We start from the raw sequence: 19,569 nt of genomic DNA, 5'->3' as shown, positions 1-19,569 counted from the left end.
AGCAAACAAAACTCGACAATACATTAAAAGAGTCATACATCATTATCAAATAGAATTTATTACAGAGATGCAAGGATGATTCAACATCTGCAAAAAAATCAATGTGGTATACCACATAAACAAAATGAAGAACAAACATCATATGATCATCTCAATAGATGTTGATAAAGCGTTTGACAATTCAATATCTATATATGATAAAAACACTCAACAAAGTGGGTATAGAGGAAATGTACCTCAACATAATAATAAAGGTCACGTATGATAAGCTCACAGTCAATATCATATCAATGGTAAAAAAAAAAAACTGAAAAGCTTTTGCTTTAAGATCAGGAACAAGACAAGGGTGCTCACTCTCACCACTTTTATTCAACAGAGTATTGGAAGTCCTAGCCACAGCAATCAGACAAGAAAAAGAAATAGAAGGAATCCAAATTGCAAAAGAAGAAGTAAAACTGTCACTATTTTAGATGACATATTATATACAGAAAACCCTAAAAACTCCACCAAAAAACCTTTAGAATTAATAAATGAATTCAGTAAAGTTGCAGAATATGAATTCAATATACAAAACTCTGTTGCATTTCTATACACTAATAGCAAACTACAAGAGAAATTAAGAAAATAATCCCATTATCAAATAGAATAAAATACCTATCAAATAGAATACTTAGGAATAAATTTAACCAAGCAGATGAAAGATCTGTACACTGAAAACAATAAGCCCTCAGTGAAAGAAATTGAAGAAGACAAATAAAAGATAGTCTGTGCTCATGGATTGGAAGAATTAATGTTGTTAAAATATCCATACTACCCAAAGCAATCTATAGGTTCAATGCAACTCCTATCAAAATTCCAGCGGCATTTCTCACAGAAATAGGAGAAACAATCCTAAAATTTGTATGGAACCACAAAAGACCTCAAATAGCCAAGGCAATCTTGAGAAAGAAGAACAAAGCTGGAGGCATCATGATCCCCAATTTCAAACTATATTACAAAGCTACACTAATCAAAACAGTGTGGTATTGGCATAAAAACAGACACACAGATGAATGTCAAAGAAGAAAAAGCTCAGAAGTAAACCAACATATATATCATGAATTAATTTATGACAAAGGAGCCAAGAATACACAATGGGGAAAGGACAGTCTCTTCAATAAATAGTGTTGGGAAAATTGGACAGCCACATGCAAAAGAATGAAACTGGACCACTATCTTACACCATACCCCCAAATTAACTCAAAATGGTTTAAAGACTTGAGTGTAAGACCTGAAACCATAAAACTCCCAAAAGAAAACATAGGCAGTAAGCTTCTTGACATCAGTCTTGACAATGATTTTTTTAGATTTGAAGCCAAAAGCAAAGGCAACAAAAGCAAAAACACACAAGTTGGGATTACATCAAACTAAAAAGTTTCTGCACAGCAAAGGAAACCATCAACAAAATGAATTGGCAACCTACTGAATGGGAGAAAATATTTGCAAATCATATATTTGATAACGAGTTGATATCCAAAGTATATAAAAAACTCATAAAACTCAATAGCAAAAAATAAACCCACAATTAAAAATTGGGCAGAGGGGTCTTCCCCGGTGGTCCAGCGGTTTAAGACTCCATGCTCCCAATGCAGGGGGCTCAGGTTTGATCCGTGGTCAGGGAACTAGATCCCACAAGCATGCTGCAACTAAGAGCCTGCATGCTGCGAATAAGATCCTGTGTGCCACAACTAAGACCTAGCGCAACCAAATAAATAAATAAATTTTTTTATAAAAAACTGGACAGAGGATCTGAGCAGACATTTTTCCAAAGACATAAGGGGGGCCAACAGGTACATGAAGAGATGCTCAATCAGGGAAATGCAAATCAAAACCGCAATGAGATATCACTCCACACCTGTTAGAATGGCTATCATCAAAAATAAATAACAAGTGTTGGTGAGGAGGTGGAAAAAATGGAACCCTTGTGCACTGTTGGTGGGAACATAAACTGGTGCCACCACTATGGAAAACAGTATGGAGATTCCTGAAAAAATTAAAAATAGAACTACTATATGATCCAGCAATTCCACTTCTGGGTATTTATCTGAAGGAAACGAAAACACTAACTCAAAAAGCTATATGCGGGCTTCCCTGGTGGCGCAGTGGTTGAGAATCTGCCTGCCAATGCAGGGGACACGGGTTCGAGCCCTGGTCTGGGAAGATCCCACATGCCGCGGAACAACTAGGCCCGTGAGCCACAATTTACTGAGCCTGCGCGTCTGGAGCCTGTGCTCCGCAACAAGAGAGGCCGCGATAGTGAGAGGCCCGCGCACCGCGATGAAGAGTGGCCCCCACTCGCCCCAACTACAGAAGGCCCTCGCACAGAGACGAAGATCCCACACAGCCATAAATAAATAAATAAATAAACCCAAAAGTTAAAACAAAACAAAACAAAAAAACAAAAAAACTAGCACGGCACATATTTAAAAAAAAAAAAAAAAAGCTATATGCACCCACACGTTCATTGCAGCATTATTTTCAATAGCTAAGACGTGGAAACAACCTAAGTGTCCACCAATTGATGAACAGATAAAGAAAATGGTATATATCTAGACACACACACAATAGAATATTATTCAGCAGAATGAAATCTTGCTATTTGCAACAACAGGGATGGACCTTGAGAGCATTACGCTAAGTGAAATAGGTCAGACAGAGAAAGATAAATACTGCATGATCTCACTTACATGTGAAATATGAAAAAAAAATTAAAAAATAAAAAACCTGAGTTCATGGATATAGAGAACAGATTGGTGGTTGCCTGAAATGGGGATGGAGGTGGGCAAAATGAGTGAAGGGCGTCAAAAGGTACAAACTCAGTTTATAAAATAAATAAGTCCTGGGGATGTAGTGTACAGCATGGTGACTATAGTTAATAATACTGTATTGTTGGGACTTCACTGGTGACGTGGTGGATAAGAATTCGCCTGCCAATGCAGGGGACACAGGTTCGATCCCTGGTCCAGGAAGATCCCACATGCCATGGAGCAACTAAGCCCGTGTGCCACAACTACTGAGCCTGCACTCTAGAGCCCACGAGCCACAACTACTGAGCCTGTGTGCCACAACTACTGAAGCCCACGCGCCTAGAGCCCGTGCTCCACAACAAAGAGAGGCCACAGCAATGTCTCAGCCCGCACACTGCAATGAAGAGTAGCCCCCGCTCACCGCAACTAGAGAAAGCCTGCACACAGCAACAAAGACCCAACGCAGCCAAAAAACAAAACAAAAAACCTTAAAAAAAAATACTGTATTGCATATTTGAAAGTAGCTAGAAGAGTGGTTCTTGAAAGTTCTCATCACAAGAAAACAATTTTTCTAACTATTATGGTGATAGATATTAACTGGACTTATTGTGGTGATCATTACACAATATATACAAATATCAAATCATTACATTGTATACCTGATATTAATGTAATGTTATGGCAATTGTACCTCAATAAAAAAACAGAAAACTGGACCAAGATTGGAAAGGCTACTCATAGAAGGTGAAACAACTAGTGATCTGAAACAACCCAGGTTGATTGCCTACTAAAACAAAACATATCAAGACTTTCCAGGGAATTATAACAGGACTGAGAATCTACACAACATAATATTCTCAATGTACAGGACACAATCCTAAAATCATTCACCATACAAAGAACTAGGAAAATGTGACCAGTCCTCAAGGGAAAAGACAATCAACATATGTCCACCTGGAGATGACCTAGACGTTGGAATTATCAGAAAAAGCAGCTGTTATAACTAGGCTCCATGAGGAAAGATAAACACACTTGAGAAAAGCTCTCAATAAAGAATTATAAAGTTTGATGGGAAAAAAACACATAATATCTGAATTTTTTTTTTTTTAATTCACTGATTGGTCTCAATATCAAAAATGGAGGTGACAGGGGAAAAAAAGTCAGTGAACTTGAAGAAGCACCAATCCAACAAACAGATTAAGGGGGGAAAAAAAAAAAAAGAATAGCGCCTCAGGGACATGTGTAGTAACACAAGAGGGTCTTCACTCTGTGTGCCAGTCAAGTCCCAGGACAGATTTTAGGAAAAATATATCTGAAGTAATAATGGCTGCTAGCTTCCTAAATGTGGTGAAAGACAAATTCATAAAACTCAGAAAATCCAGAACAGGCACTCTGTGGGAGCAAACCACCCAGATACATCATCATAAAACTTCTCAAAACCAAAGATAACAACAAAGCCTTGAAAACAGGCAGAGAAAAATGACACGTTATATACAGGGGAACAACAATTTGAATTTCCATAGAGGCGACCGAGGTCAGAAGACAGTGGATCAACCCAGAAATCGATATCTAAAGGAAATGTCCTTCAGGGACTTCCCTGGTGGTCCAGTGGTTAAGACTCAGTACTTCCAGAGCAGGGGCGGGCGGGTTTGATCCCTGGTTGGGGAATTAAGGTACCACATGCCACGAGGCCAAAAAAAATAAAATAAAATAAAACATAAAGGAAATGTCCTTCAGGAATAAAGGCATGTATTCATTTTCTATTGCTGTATAACAAATTATCATAAATATAGTGGCTTACAACACCCATCCACCTCACATCCATTATAATGATTACAATCAAAAATATAATAAAACCCAGAGGCTAGGATATGGAGAAATCAGAGCTCTTGTGCACTGTTAGTGGGAATGTAAAACAGTGCAGCCATATGGCAATTCCACAACAAATTAAAAATAGAATTTCCAGGGAATTCTCTGGCAGTCCAGTGGTTAGGACTCGGCCCTTTCACTGCCGTGGCCTGAGTTCAATCCCTGGTCGGGAAACTAAGATCCCACAAGCCTCACGGTGCGGCTAAATAAATAAATAAATGTTTTAAATAAATAAATAAATAAAAATAGAATTTCCACATGATCCAGTAATTCCACTTCTGGGTATATACCCAGAAGAACTGAAAGCAGGAGCTTTAAGAGATATTTATACACCCATGTTCACAGCAGCACCATTCACAAAAACTAAAAGGTGGAAGCAACCCAAGTGTCTACCAACAGATGAATGGATAAGCAAAGTGTGGTCTGTCCATACAACGGAATATTATTCACCCTTTAAAAGGAAGGAAATTCTGACAACAAGGAGGAAACTTAAGGACATTACTCTAAGTGAAATAAGCCAGTGACAAAAAGGCAAATATTGTATGATTCCACTGTCTGAGGTCCTTAGAGTGGTCAAACTCAGAGACAGAAAGGGGAATGGTGGTTACCAGGAGCTGGGATAGCGGGGGGAATGGAGACATTATTTAATGGGTACAGAGTTTCAGCTTGGAAAGATGAAAGAAGTTATGGAGATGGATGGTGGTGATGGTTACACAACAATGTAAATGCATTTAGTACCACTGAACTGTACACTTAAAAATTGTTAAGATGATAAATTTTATGTTATGTGTATTTTACAACAATTTTTTTTAATGGGGAAAAATTACCAAAATGCTCATGTACTAACTCACAGTTCTGTAGGTCAGAAGTCCAGGCTGACTCAACTCAGGGTCTTACCAGGCCAACATCAAGGTGTCAGTTGGAATGGGCTCTTACCTGGAGCTCTAAGGAAGAATCTATATGCAAGTTCATTCAGGTTGTTGGCAAATTCCAGTTCTGTGGGTCTGAGGTTCTCTGCTCCCAGAGGCTGCTCACCGTCCTTCCCATGTGACTATTTTGATCTTTAAAGCCAGGGATGCACATCAGATCCCTCTCATGCTTCAAAATTCCCTGTCTTCCCTTCTACTACCAGGTAGAGAGATATTTCTGCTTTTAAAGGGCTCACCTGATTAGGTCAGGCCCACCCAGAAAAACTCTCTGTATTTTAAGATCAACTGACTTGAGACTTTAATTCCATCTGTAAAATCCCTTCACAGCAGTACCTATACTAGTGTTTTATTGAATAACTAGGGAAGGGAAACCTGGGTGTCATCTTTAGAGCTCTGCCTACCACAAGTAAAATAAAGTCATTCTCAGATGAAAGAAAACTAAGAGAATTCCTTGCCAGAGACCTTCTGTTAACAGAAAGGCTAAAAGAAGTTCTTTGGGCTGAAAAGAAATAATACCAGAGGTAAACTTGAAACTTCAGAAATAAAGGAAGAACCACAGATGTATAATTATTGGGGTGAAAATAAAAGATAATTTTTTTCCTCTTAAATCCTCTAATATATGACGGTTGAAAGCCAAAATTATAACATTTTATGATGAGTTTGCAATGTGTACAGATGTATTACACATGAAAACTATAACACTTATTAAGCTTATAAATGGATGGGCACGAGGGTAAAGAGACCTCTAAGGTTCTACATTTTACTGGAAGTGATACAATACTAACTCTAAGTAGACTATGAAAAGTTAGGTATGTATTTTAACCCCTAGAGCAACCACTAAAAAAATAACATGAAGCTATGCAGCCAAAACACCAAGAGATAAAATGGAATACTAAAAAATATTTAAATAATACCCAAAAAAGGTAGGGAGTGGGGCACAGCACGGGAGTGGAAGAGGAACAAAACAGAGGCAAAGAGAAAACAGTAATAAAATTATATACTTAAATGCAACCATATCAATAATTACTTTAAATGCTGATGGTCTAAACTTTCCAGTTAAAATGCAGAGATTGACATAATGAATAAAAACCAAGACTTACAAGCAACCTACAATAGATAAACTTTAAATATAAAGACACAGAGAGCTGAAAGTAAATGGGTGGAAAAAGATATGCCAAATAAACAGTAAGCAAAAAAGGCTGGAGTGGCTCCTTTAATATCAGCTAAAATAGGCAAAGCCCGGGCGCCTAGCACCCATGCTCCGCAGCAAGAGAAGCCACCACAATGAGAAGCCCGCGCACCACAACGAAGAGTAGCCCCCGCTCGCCGCAACTAGAGAAAGCCCACGCGCAGCAACAAAGACCCAACTCAGCCAAAAAAGAAAAAAAAAAGTCAATGTTAAAGAAGATGTGGTGTATATATATATGTGTGTGTGTGTATATATATGTATATACGTATATATATGTATGTATGTGTAATACACACATACACACACGATGGAATACTACTCAGCCACAAAAAAAAAAGAGAGACAGAATGAAATAATGCCATTTGCTGCAACATGTATGGACCTAGAGATGATCATACTAAGTGAAGTAAGTCAGACAGAGAAAGACAAACATCAGATGATATTTCTTATATGCAGAATCTAAAATATTATACAAAGGAACTTATTTACAAAATAGAAACAGACACATACACAGAAAACAAACTTATGGTTACCAAAGGGGAAAGGGGGGAGGGAGGGATAAATAAGGAGTTTGGGATTAGCAGATACAAACTATAATACTATATATAAAAGAGATAAACAACAAGATCCTACTGTACAGCACAGAGAACTATATTCAATATCTTGTAATAACCTATAATTGAAAAGAATCTGAAAAAGGGTATATATATATATATATATCTCACTTTGCTGTACACTTGAAACTAACACAACACTGTAATTTAACTATACTTCAATTTTTTTTTAATGGCTTAAAAAAATTTAAAAACAGGGAATTCCCCAGTCCAATGGTTAGGACTCCGTGCTTTCACTGCCGAGGGCGTGGGTTGGATCCCTCGTTGAGGAACTAAGATCCCACAATCTGCACAGCCAAAAATGTTTTGAGAAAGTACAAATTTCCAGTTATAAGATAAAATTATAATTATAAAAATATTTCCAGTTATAAGATGGGTACTAGGGATGTAATGTACAACATGATAAATTAACACTGCTGAATGTTAAGTATGAAAGTTATTAAGAGAGAGGATCCTAGGAGTTCTCATCACAAGGAAAAAATATCTGGGGAGTTCCCTGCCAAGGACACGGATTTGATCCCTGGTTGGGAAACTAAGATCCCGCAAGCTGCACAGCGCGGCCAAAAAAAATAAAGGTTTAAAAAAATAAACAAAAAACTCTTTAAAGGATGAAAGAGCATTTTAGGTAGGAAGGATCTGGGGCTGACCACGTAATTCTTGATTCCAAGCAGGTGAAAAAATATGTTATATATGATGGTGTGAGGAATGGAGGGATTAGTGGGGAAGACTTTTTTTACCTTAAAATTCTTCTTAAAATGGACATGTGAGAATAGAGTAAATGTTCTCAGTGATTGTAACTATTTGAAGATTTCCAGAAGGTATAATTCTAACCTTTCAAATATGACGTAGATTATCGAAGTTCAGTAAGAATTAGCATAAAATATTAGCATTATCGTAATACTAAGAGGATGAAACACAGGACAGAGTATAATAAATTCATATAATCCTTTTGAAATAACTGTAAAGAAGTTGAGGAAAGTTTTCTGTCTAAACAAAGTTTTCTAGCTGTTGTAAAGCACTAAATTCATTTTAAAAATATTAACTATGCATGCTTATTAAAACAAATGCTTGGCTTTTAAAAAAATAAATAAAAAGGACATTCTTTAAAAAAACAAAACAAAACAAAATTGGAGGACTTTACCTGATTTCAAGATTTACTATAAATCTACAATAAACGAGACAGTTCATATTAATGAAATGATAGACACATATATCAATGTAGCATTAAAATAGTAGAGCATCAAAACAGACGCACATATCTATTTGGTCATTTGATTTTTGCCAAAGGTTCTAAGGCAATTCAATGGGGAAAGGAAAGTCTTTTTAATAATTGGTGTAAGAGCAACTGGCTATCTTTGTGGGAAAAAAGTGAATATTGACTCTTTCCTCACAACATAGAAATTAACTAAAATACATCATAAACCCAAATGTAACACCTAAAACTATAAAACTTCTGGAAAAAATATAGGAGAATATCTTTGTGACCTTAGACTAGATAAATAAATACTATGCATGACACCAAAAGCATGATCCATAAGAGAAAAAAATGCATATATTGGACTTCAAAATAAACAATTTTCTTCAAAAGACATCACTAAGAAATACAAAGTCACATCACAGAGTGGGAGAAAATATAACACATATATCAGACAAAGGAGTTGTATCAACACTGTATAAAGAACTCTTAAACTCAATAATAAGTCAAATATCCCAATAAGAAAGTGGACGAAATATTTGTCTACTTCACCAAAGTAGACACTCAAATGGCCAATAAGCACATAAAAAGATGCTCCATGTCTTTAGTCATCAGAAATGCCATCAAAATTAGAAATGCCAATTAAAACGAGATATCACTACACATCCATTAGAATGGCTAAAATTAAAAACAAAACCAACCAACCTAACCTTAGCAAGCTTTGGTAAGTATGTAAAACAATGGAAGCAGGAAACAAACACTGCAAGTAGGAAAATAAAATAGTAAACCACTTTGGGAAACAGTTTGACAATTTCTTAAGAAGTTAAACATACATATACCATAAGATTCAGCTATTCCACTCCTAGGTGTTTACTCAAGGGAAATAAAAATATATAGCCACACAAATGTGTATAGAAACTCTGTTTGCAGTAGACCCAGACTGGAAACAACCCAAAAAGTCCACAACCAGATGAATGGATAAAGCAATTGTGCTGTATCCATACACTGGAATACGTCTGCAGCGGCAGCTCTATGATCCCTGCCTCCTGACATGTAATTCTCTCCCCTTGAGTGTCCCGGACTGCATGACTTTTTTACTGCGTGACTTTTCTTTTTTTGGCCATGTTGCTTGGCTTGTGGGATCTCAGTTCCCTGACAAGGGATCGAACCCGCACCCTCGGCAGTGAGAGCACAGAGTCCTAACACTGGACCCTCAGGGAACTCCCTGCATGACTTCTAATGAAGAGACTATGGCAGCAGGTATGGGGTCACTTCTGAGATTAGGTGCTTTTTTAAAAAATATTTTATTTATTTATTCGTTAATTTATTTATTTTGGCTTTGCCGGGTCTCAGTTGCCGCATGCTGGATCTAGTTCCCCAACCAGGGATCGAACCCAGGCCCCTTGTGTTGGGAGTGTGGAGGCTTACCCACTGCACCACCAGGGAAGTCCCAAGATTGGGTTTTAAAAAGATCATGGCTTCTTGTCAATTACTCTCTCTTTGTCTCCAGCAACTCCAGGAAGAAGTGAACCACGGCGGGAGGGGCCCACGTGACGCAACAGGACACTGAGGCCCTAGCCAACAACCCAGGAGGCACCGAAACCTGCCAACAACCAGGTGAGTGCGTTTGCAGGCAGCCCTTCATCCTCTGCTGAGTCTTGAGGTGACTGCATCCCGGCTGATGACTTGGCTACAACTTCAGGAGAAACTCAAGCCACAGGCACCCAGCCCAGCCACACCAGGCTGTGCAGTAATAAATGGGGGCTGTTTAAAACCTAAGTGTTGCGGGTACAGCTCTTCCTCAACTCACGATGGAGTCACCTCCTGAGAAACCCATCAAAAGTTGAAAATATCGGGCTTTCCTCGTGGCACAGTGGTTAAGAATCCGCCTGCCAATGCAGGGGACACGGGTTCAAGCCCTGGTCCGGGAAGATCCCAATGCCGCGGAGCAACTAAGCCCGTGCACCACAACTACTGAGCCCACGTGCCACACCTAATGAAGCCCAGACGCCTAGAGCCCGCGCTCCGCAACAAGAGAAGCCACCGCAATGAGAAGCCCGCGCACCACAACGGAGAGTAGCCCCCGCTCGCCACAACTAGAGAAAGCCTGCACGCAGCAACAAAGACCCAACGCAGCCAAAAAAAATAAATGATAATAACTTTTTTTTAAAGTTGAAAATATCGTAAGTCAAAATAGCGTTTGGTACACCTGACCTCTGGAACATCGTAGCTTAGCCCAGCCTACCTTAAACGTGCTCAGAACACTTACATTAGCCTATAGTTGGGCAAAACCATCTACCACAAAGCCTATTTGATACTAAAGTGTTGAGTATCTCATGTCATTTGTTGAACACTGTACTGAAAATGGAAAATAGAATGACTGAATGGGTACAGCATGTATCAGTTGTTTACCCCCGTGATCCCGTGGCTGACCAGGAGCAGAGGCCCTGCCACTGCCCGGCATCGTGCCACTGCATGTCACCAGGGCAGGAAAAATCAAAATTCAAAACAGAAAATATGGTTTCTACCGAATGCACATCACCTTCGCACCGTTGTAAAGTTGAAAGATCAGAAGTTGAACCATCGTAAGTTGGGGACCATCTATAATTTGTTCAACAGTCACAACTACTCAGCAGGGAAAAGGAGTGAACTGTGGATACGCACAGCAGCCCACGTGGAGGCATCGCTAAATCATTAGACTGAGGAAAGGCAGCCAGTCAAAAGGGTCCAGGCTATATGACCTCACGGATATAAAATCCTAGAATATGCCTTCTTGGAGGAACAGGAAGCCATTCCATAGTTGCAGGGAGGGATTACCAAGGGCACAAGGAAGCTTTTGGGGGTGATCAAGATTCTTATTCCGATGTAGTGATAGCTTGACAGATACGTAATACATCAAAACTGATCAAAGCGTACATTTTAAATTGTACCCCAAGTAAAGTTAAAACATTCTTTAAAGAAAAAATGTTTTAAAACACTTGCACGCTAGGGCTTGCTCTCTCTCCCACTTCTGGGAATCCTTCTGTCACTGCCGTGAGGGAGCCCACTGGATCAGCTCCAAGGAGGAGAATGGGGGCTCCCAGCCAATGGCTTACCAACCCCTAGACCACCCAGCCCCAGTGAGCTGGCCCCGACCTGCAAAATCATGAGAAATAATAAATGTCTGTTGTTTTAGGCCACTCGGTTTGGGGTTGGTTTGTTCCGCAACAAAAGCCAACTGATAATTGACGCAGAAAGTTTCCTTTGGGAGCGTTGGGAGCATTGGAAGCGAGGAGAGGAGGCAAAGGCGGAATAAAGGGAGACACAGCAGTGGCCAGAGCCAGAGGGCTATGGACAAGCGGACGGACCTGGGCAGTACGGAGGCGGTGCACCGGGCCTGGCAGCACCCGGGGGGAGGAGGGGAAGGGAGCTGACAAGAGCAACAGGGCAGATCAGATCGCTCCTCTCCCTGCTCAGTGCCCAGGGCAGAGCTGGCCTGGTGGATACAGGATGAGGTTCTTTTTTTTTTTTTTTTTTTTTTGGCCATGCCACGCAGCATGCGGGATCTTAGTTCCCCGACCAGGGATTGAATCCAGGGCCCCAGCAGTGAAAGCACCAAGTCCTAACCACTGGACCACCAGGGAAGTCCCTGGGCTGAGGTTCTGGGTCATGATCAGGAGCTGGAGCTCAGGGGCCAGACCGCCCGGGCTGCTTCCTTTCCCTGTGCCTCCTCAGTCTCCTCATCCTTAAAATGGGGACACCACCACTTCTCGGGGTTATTGTGGGGATGAAATGAGTGTATGCATGTACAGTGCTTGGGCGCTCCACTAACCCTGGCTACCGTTATCTGAGGTTAGGAAGCGGCTGGGAGATGAGAAACTGGAAGGGTGTTCCGGCCAGTTTGGGGAATCGGTAACAAGTGGGGGAAATCAAAGCCAATGAGGAATGAGATCACACGTAACGTCAGCAAGGTTTGTGACTTCTGAGTTTGATCCAGAGAGCTGGGCTCTTCCAAGAGGACCTCCGTGGGGATCTTCAGGGTTGCTGATCTATTGGAGGGTGGGTGTGGCCTAAATGTCCCTGCGGGAGACACCAGAGCAGCTCCCAACCTCACCGACCCAGCCAAGGGCTGGAGTTTTCAAATAAGGCAACAAGAACAAAAGGAACATTGTGGGGAAAATGAGAAGTTGTGTTTGCTGTCTACGCTAGAGGGCCTTCCTCTAAGCCCAGAGGCCACTTGCTGACCTACTTATGAAGCTCTCAGCCAAAATCCACCACCCTTGGTACACAAAGCCCCCAAACCACCCTCTGAATATGCAGCTAGGCAGAGGGACCCAGCCGCCAGCCATTCAATCCCACACGTTTCCACTGGGCAACTCCTGTGGACTAGTGTTTTAGGCTCAGAAATACAATTCTGCATGGACCGAGAGATGATCATACTAAGTGAAGTCAGTCAGACAGAGAAAGACGAGTATCATATGATATCACTTATAGGTGGAATCTAAAAAACTGATACAAATGAACTTATTTACAAGACAGTAACAGATGCACAGACATAGAAAACAAACTTATGGTTACCGAAAGGGATGGGGGATAAATTAGGAGCTTGGGATTAACAGCTACAAACTACTATATATAAAATAGATAAACAACAAGGACCTACTGTAGAGCACAGGGAACTATATTCGATATCTTATAATAACCTATAATGGAAAAGAATCTGAAAAAGAATATATACATAACTGAATCACTTTGCTGTACACCTGAAACTAACACAACACTGGATATCAACTATACTTCAAATCAACTATACTTAAAAAAAAAAAAAAAAAAGAATCCTCTATACAAACCCCACAGAAATACCATGATTTCAGCAGGGTCAGGTGCCTGTGGGGCTGCTAAGTGGATGAAGCTTTGCCGCTAAGATGTCCAAGTGAATAGCAGTGATAGTGCTTGGAACTGCAGCTACCATTTTTAAGCATCTATCAGGTGCCAGGCCCTGAGGAACAGACATGACATCTGCATTAACCCTGAGCCAGCTGTGCCACCCCGTGAACGCTGGCTCTGCGACCTTAGAGACAAACTCTCCATGTCTCCCTTTCCTCATCTGTAAATGAGGATAATAATAGTAACGATCATTTAAAAATAATAACAGGGACTTCCCTGGTGGCGCAGTGGTTAAGAATCCCCCTGCCAATGCAGGGGGCAAGGGTTCGAGCCCTGGTCCGGGAAGCTCCCACAAGCCGCGGAGCAACTAAGCCCGTGAGCCACAACTACTGAGCCCGTGTGCCACAACTACTGAGCCTGTGCTCTAGAGCCTGCGAGCCATAACTACTGAAGCCTGCGCACCTAGAGCCCGTGCTCCGCAGCAAGAGAAGCCACCGCAGTGAGAAGCCCGTGCACGCACGTCAACGAAGAGTAGCCCCCGCTCTAGCGACAGCCCGCGGGCAGCAACAAAGACCCAAGGCAGCCAAAAATAAATTAATTAATTAAAATAAAATAATAAAAATAATAACAGTGGACACAAGCTCAGGCTCTGTTCTGAGAGCTTCCTTACAGTAGCTCAGGTCAGCCTCAGGTGTGTCTTATTATCCCGTTTCACAGGTGAGAGAACTGAGGCTCCCAGTAGGTAACCTGAGCCTAGGAGGCGCTCCCTCGGTTGCTGGCACGGGAGTGCCCCGGGGAGACGCCGATCCCCTGCCCCAGTTATCATAACAAAAACCGCAGCTACCCGGGCCGCCTGGGTAAATACCTGGCCCGATGACGCGGAGATAGGGCTGCAGAATAAATAAATTTGCTGGCGGGGCTGCCCGGCCGTGGCCTCGGGTTCTCGGGTTCTCGACACCCGAGCCTCGGCGGGACATTCCAGCCGGAAAGGGGGGCCGGGAGTTTGGTGGGAGGTGCTCGAGGGCCCGGGGTGCGGGCGGCAGATGAAGTCAGGCGGGGCCGGTCCCCATTCGCAGCAGCAGCCCCTCGGGAGCCCCTTGCAGAAGAAATCTAGGTGCGCCCCCACCCCACGTTCGCGGGGGCGGTGGGTCAGGCGGACTCCGCACCGCCTGCGGCTCCGGGTCCCGCCGCCGTCACCACGACCCCCTGCCCGGCCAGCCTGGGACCCCCGAGGGCAAGGCCGGGGTCTCGGTTCACCGCCCCCCGCCCCGCCCAGGGCTGGCTGCGCCGCGGGCCGCCGGAGTTGCCGGGCTGAGCCTCCCCGCGCCCCGCACCCCGTCTGCCCAGCTACCCAGCACGTCCCCCGCCCCCCGCCCCGCCTCTCGGTCCCCGAGTCAGTCTGCGGGGTCTCCTGCCATCTCTTCCCGGCTCTCTCTCCCTCCCTGGCCCTGTCTCTGCCCCCCTTGCCAGGGTGGCCCCCTTCCCCGCTCCAAGGACTGCAGCCTAGCCCGTTCACCACCTTTGCCCGGTGAACAGTCATTAGAGGAAGGACGGGGTGTGGGGGAGGGAGGGGAACGTGCCCCCCACATCGCCACTGCCGGGCTCCTGCTGCCCGCCCGGGGGCTGCGCCGAGGGCTGCCCCTCCCCGGCGGAGGGGGCTGCGGCCAAGGTGCCCGAACTCCCCGCAGCGGCCTCCGGGCCCCTCAGTTCCGGGTGCGAGGGAGAGGCGTCCCAGGGCAGACCAGCCTCGGGGCCCGGGGCGGGGTCGCCCTCGCCTTCCCCGGGAGCCGGGACCCCCGGGAGCGCGCACCGGGCCCGCCGCCCTTACCTGCGTCCATGGCGAGACCAGCTGGGCTGCACGCCTCCCGCGCCCGGCGCCTCCCGCCGCCGCCGTCGGGCCCGGCTCCGCTTTCACGGGCGGCTCGGGTTTCCTGGTGCCGGCAGCGCGGCCGGTTAATCATTGACCGCCTGGATTGCCCGCGGCTGTGTCAACAGGCGGCTCCACGCGCGCCCCGGCGCTGGGGCCCGAACCTGCGGGCGCCCGCCAGCCTGGCCGCCTCGGCAGGACCCGCGCCCGGCGGCCCCCCGGGGAGGAAGCCGAGTTGGAGGCGGGTGGGAGGAGGGGAGCAGCCCAGGCCCAACTGGGAAAGGGCAAGGGGAGACTGGGGCAAGCCGGAGAGCACGGCTGGATGGATCTGTGGCCAGAAAAGGCCTTGGGGATCCGAGTTGCCGAATCCTTCCTTTTATTTTGCCCAGCAAGAGAAGCCAGAAATACAGATTGTCGTATGAAATCTCCTGGGTTTTAAAACAATGTGTGTGTGAGACTTCTAGTCCCTGAAACTTACCAGACTGGAGAACTCAAAGCAGGTCTCACTCCAAACACCGAGAAATGCTAGACTACGCAGGCAAGCCAGACGGCAATTTAAATTCATGGCTGAGCTCCCAAGATAGTAAGGGAGATCCCCAGGGACCAAGGAAGAGCGGACACCGACACAGCCTGGAGGGGATGGAGGCGGGTGCTGTCTGTGCACTGTGGTGGGTTAGTGGTCTCTTAAGCTGGTCTCGGCTTAAGTTTTGCACCCAGATGTGCAGGAGATGAAACCTTGGGTCTGCGAAGCAGGGAGTTGGGATGAAGACCGATGAACACAAAATAAAATCTGCCCATGGCTCACAGAGGAGACAAGGAAGCCAGTCTGACCCAGACTAGGTTCTGGATGAGGAAACAAAGTCTCCCTAGGAGTTGTAACCACAGGCCTATTCCTCACATGGGTCTGGGTTTCAAGTTCAGCCCGTTGTTGTGGTCCAGAAACCCCGACTTTAAAAAATTGACATTAAAAAGAAAATAGTGGCTCCAGGAAAGAGCGCTGGGATTTCTCCCAAGCAAAACTACTCTGGTGGGACAACCCCCATCCAAGATGACAAGATTCCCACAGAAGAAGCGCCCCTGAAGATAAGTGCACAACCCCCAAAGGCAAAACGCACAGGCAAACAACCCACCATGAGAGAGTCTCCAGACACGAAAGCAGGACTTGATTCTGGGGCAATCAGGATCCAGCTGGGAAAGCAGAAACCACCTGGAGTATTTAAAAGAAACAGGGGACATTTAATGCAGGGAGCTGGCTTTGGTGATGACGGAAGAGGCAAAAGCTAACCCGGAGAGGGTGAAACAACCCAGAGCTTAGCCCAAGGAGGAGGAGGTTACACACCACGGGCAGCAGGGTGGAAGGGGTCCACCCTGGGTGGGTGCAGGCAACAAGGGGGTGCATTGTTTGAAGACAATAATAAAACTGGCTAAAAGCTGCTCTGCTTTTAATAACCGTGGGACAGTAATTCTAAACAATGTCAGTGACAAAATACTCCTCCCTGAAAAGAATATTTTGTTGGTCTCAGTTCTAAAACAATTGCTGTGGTGTTCATTTTCTGTGCTCACAGGAAGCCAACAGTCAGGATAGACCAACAGACGTATAGAAATATCAGGGTTTCCTCAATGAATGTACCCAGCCAAACAAACCTCACCCACACACTCAGAACTTCTAACCATCTTTCGAGTCCCCTGCTCTAAAATATCAACAGGGACCGGGTTCATCCACCTTAGATGGGAAGAAAGAATCTCATTGAAAGAGACAAAAATAAACAAATGGGAAAAGTAACCATGAGGAAACAGAGGTGGTGCAGGTATTTTGAAGCTCTGATGTTGTATATTCCTTCCAAGAATCCATAAATTCAATCACAGGAGAGAAAAACCTCAGACAAACCACAGCTGGGGGGGGGGGGGCTCTGCAAAACATCTTGATGTCTTTACCTTTCACGGTTAGAATTTTCATTTGGTTCTTTTAAAATCTGCATGTTTTTCATAATGTCTTTTCTGTGGTGATGCACTCTATTCCATGTGCTTTCTCTTCAAATGGTTTTTAAAACTTTTTCTTGGAAAATAATTTCAAGCTCAGAGACAAGTTGCAAGAATGGGACAAATGAGCCAACAATGCCTTTTCCAGCACATTTTTTTGCCAGGACAGAATCCAGTCAAGGATTATGTGTTGCATTTAGTTGCCATGTTTTCAAACACTTTTATAGACCTGGTTTTAAATCCTTTTCAAATCACTGTAGTTTCTTAGATGCGATTCGGCCCATTTGCCACACCTGCTGACTGCTGCACAGTAGGGGGGTTTCCTCGTGGCCTTCAGCAGCATCATGATTTCATGGTCGGCAGGAGTTGACTTCTAAAGGCACCCTGTGTGTACCGCACGCGTGCCCTGGTGTATGAGGCAGGTAGCTTCTATGGTGGCTTCTAAGGAAGTCACTGGCTGTGGACCATCTTTTATTTCTCCACTTGAGGTTTCTGCACCATGTAGGTGGCCCACGTGCTGTCAGGCCCAGCGTTCCACTTTCTGGGAGAGGACTCTACTCAGAGCCATTGGGGTAGCAGTTTGCTTCAGTTTCACACAAGCACAGACCCTTTCAGGCTCCCGCGGAATGCAGAGGGCCAGTTCCAGAACCCTGCTGCTGTGCATGGGGCTGTGGCTTTGACTCCCACCCCCCCACGGCACAATCTGCTCCTGGCTCCTTTATGGGCACTCGGCAACGAGGACCTTCTTCTCTCAAGGGCCTGGATACCGTATTTACCTTTCTTGTCTTGGAACGGGACGATGATGTACTCCTCCGTGTCTGGAGCTTGTATCTGTGCAAACACACCAGCTCAGCTATCTTGACTGGAGGTCCATTTGCAGCCGCAAGCCTTGGGCGAGCCATGTAATCTCTCTGCTCCTCAATTTCCCCATCAGGAAAATGGGTTTGTTAAAATAAAAAACAAACGAAGACCAGCCTTGAAAGTTGCCTGAGCAGACAAAACCAATTTTGTAACCAAGCAGGACCCTACAGGGCCTTCCCAAAGAAGACCCCCCCCCTCCACCCTAACCCCGCCATGTCCTCCACCTGCGTCTTGGCTGTAGAAAAACGTTAGCTTCCTAGGCCTTCCCCAAGTTCCAAAGAGCAAATTTAATCAGAGAAGTGAGAAAATGCAGAAAGGAAAACAGTCAAGCAGAACAAAATAATAGTTTAGCCATTAAACAAAGTCAAGGACCTTTAGTTCCTCCTCAAGGGCTACAGTTAATATTCTGAGCCACGTCCTTTGAGCTGTTTTGCAGATACTGAAACCCTGACCAGGTGGAAGAAGTTAACTGCATGCTGCCCACAAGCACGTAGACCCCAGACCGGTTGGAACCAGAAGGCTGATGATGTTGACTCCTGATGACCTCACCACCAACCCATCAGAAGAATGTCCACCAGTTGATCCCACACCCCACAGCCCCCCTCCCTCACGCTGCTTTAAAAACCTTCCCTGAAAGCCAGTGGAGAGTTTGGGCTTTTTAAGCACTAGCTGTCCCGGACTCCTTGCTTGGCGCCTGCAGTAAACGCTGTATTTTCCTTCACCACGACCCAGTGTCAGTAGATTGGCTTTGCTGTGCGCAGGCAAACAGACCCCGGTTTGGTTCGGTGACAGTTTACCTGTGCACATAAAGTTTAATTTAGCTTATTTTGCAAGAGTAACTTGACTGGGGTCATTCCTTCCTTCTGCCTCCGGAAATCATAAGCACAACTGAAACTGTTTCCCGAAATTGGTATGAGGTAACCAATTCCCTATCATTTAAGAAAATCCTAATATTATAACCAATCATGGTGAAGAATAAACAGTCACTGCCTCCGCACTATATGAACTGCTTTATAACAACGTACCCTGAGGCTTATTCCATGTTTTGAGAGCTCTTGGTTCAAGAACTGTCTTTTGCACAATCGACTTTTACTAATTGCCACTTTGGTGATTCGTGGGTTCACTCCTGCTATTTCTGCCCTTTTGACAGATTGTGTGAGGCTTTACTGCTATTCAAGATATGTGACCAAACCTTGTTTAACTTTGCACTATCTAGCCATGGCCATATCAGACCAGAAAAGCAAACACCAGAATACAAAACCATGGTTTTCCCTGGGTGAGGGGTTATGGCTGATTTTAGTTTTATTTGTGTGTGTGTTTGTGCGTATGCATTTTCTGCAATGAGCATGGGTTACACCTGTGACTGGGAAAATGGCAATAAATACTCTTAAAACGACGGACACCTGGTCAACT

General features: G+C 44.4%; 1 protein-coding gene across 27 annotated transcripts in view; it reads right to left on the bottom strand.

Moving 5' to 3' along the window:
• The window catches only part of PRRT1B (proline rich transmembrane protein 1B), a 51,500-nt gene extending 32,957 nt beyond the window's left edge, over nt 1-18,543 (bottom strand). For 21 of the 27 annotated variants that reach the window (XR_009503782.1, XR_009503790.1, XR_009503786.1 and 18 more), the window contains exons 1-4: nt 17,251-18,345; nt 16,446-16,522; nt 15,794-15,945; nt 15,277-15,379 (exon numbers count right to left, since the gene is read on the bottom strand). Coding sequence is in view for 1 of the 27 variants with exons in the window: in XM_059925898.1 (XP_059781881.1) it covers nt 15,277-15,379; nt 15,794-15,945; nt 16,446-16,522; nt 17,251-17,303 (385 nt within the window). In the remaining 26 variants the exon portion in view is untranslated. Of the gene's footprint in view, nt 1-14,313; nt 14,545-15,276; nt 15,417-15,793; nt 15,946-16,445; nt 16,523-17,250; nt 18,346-18,380; nt 18,421-18,528 lie in introns of those variants that run through there. The other 6 variants (XR_009503784.1, XR_009503804.1, XR_009503803.1 and 3 more) reach the window with 6 other exon arrangements.
• Nucleotides 18,544-19,569: the final 1,026 nt, after the last annotated feature.

This window comes from Balaenoptera ricei, chromosome 6 (assembly GCF_028023285.1).
Source record: "Balaenoptera ricei isolate mBalRic1 chromosome 6, mBalRic1.hap2, whole genome shotgun sequence".
NCBI classification, from domain to species: domain Eukaryota; kingdom Metazoa; phylum Chordata; class Mammalia; order Artiodactyla; family Balaenopteridae; genus Balaenoptera; species Balaenoptera ricei.
This window is presented reverse-complemented; position numbering and strand designations above follow the sequence as displayed.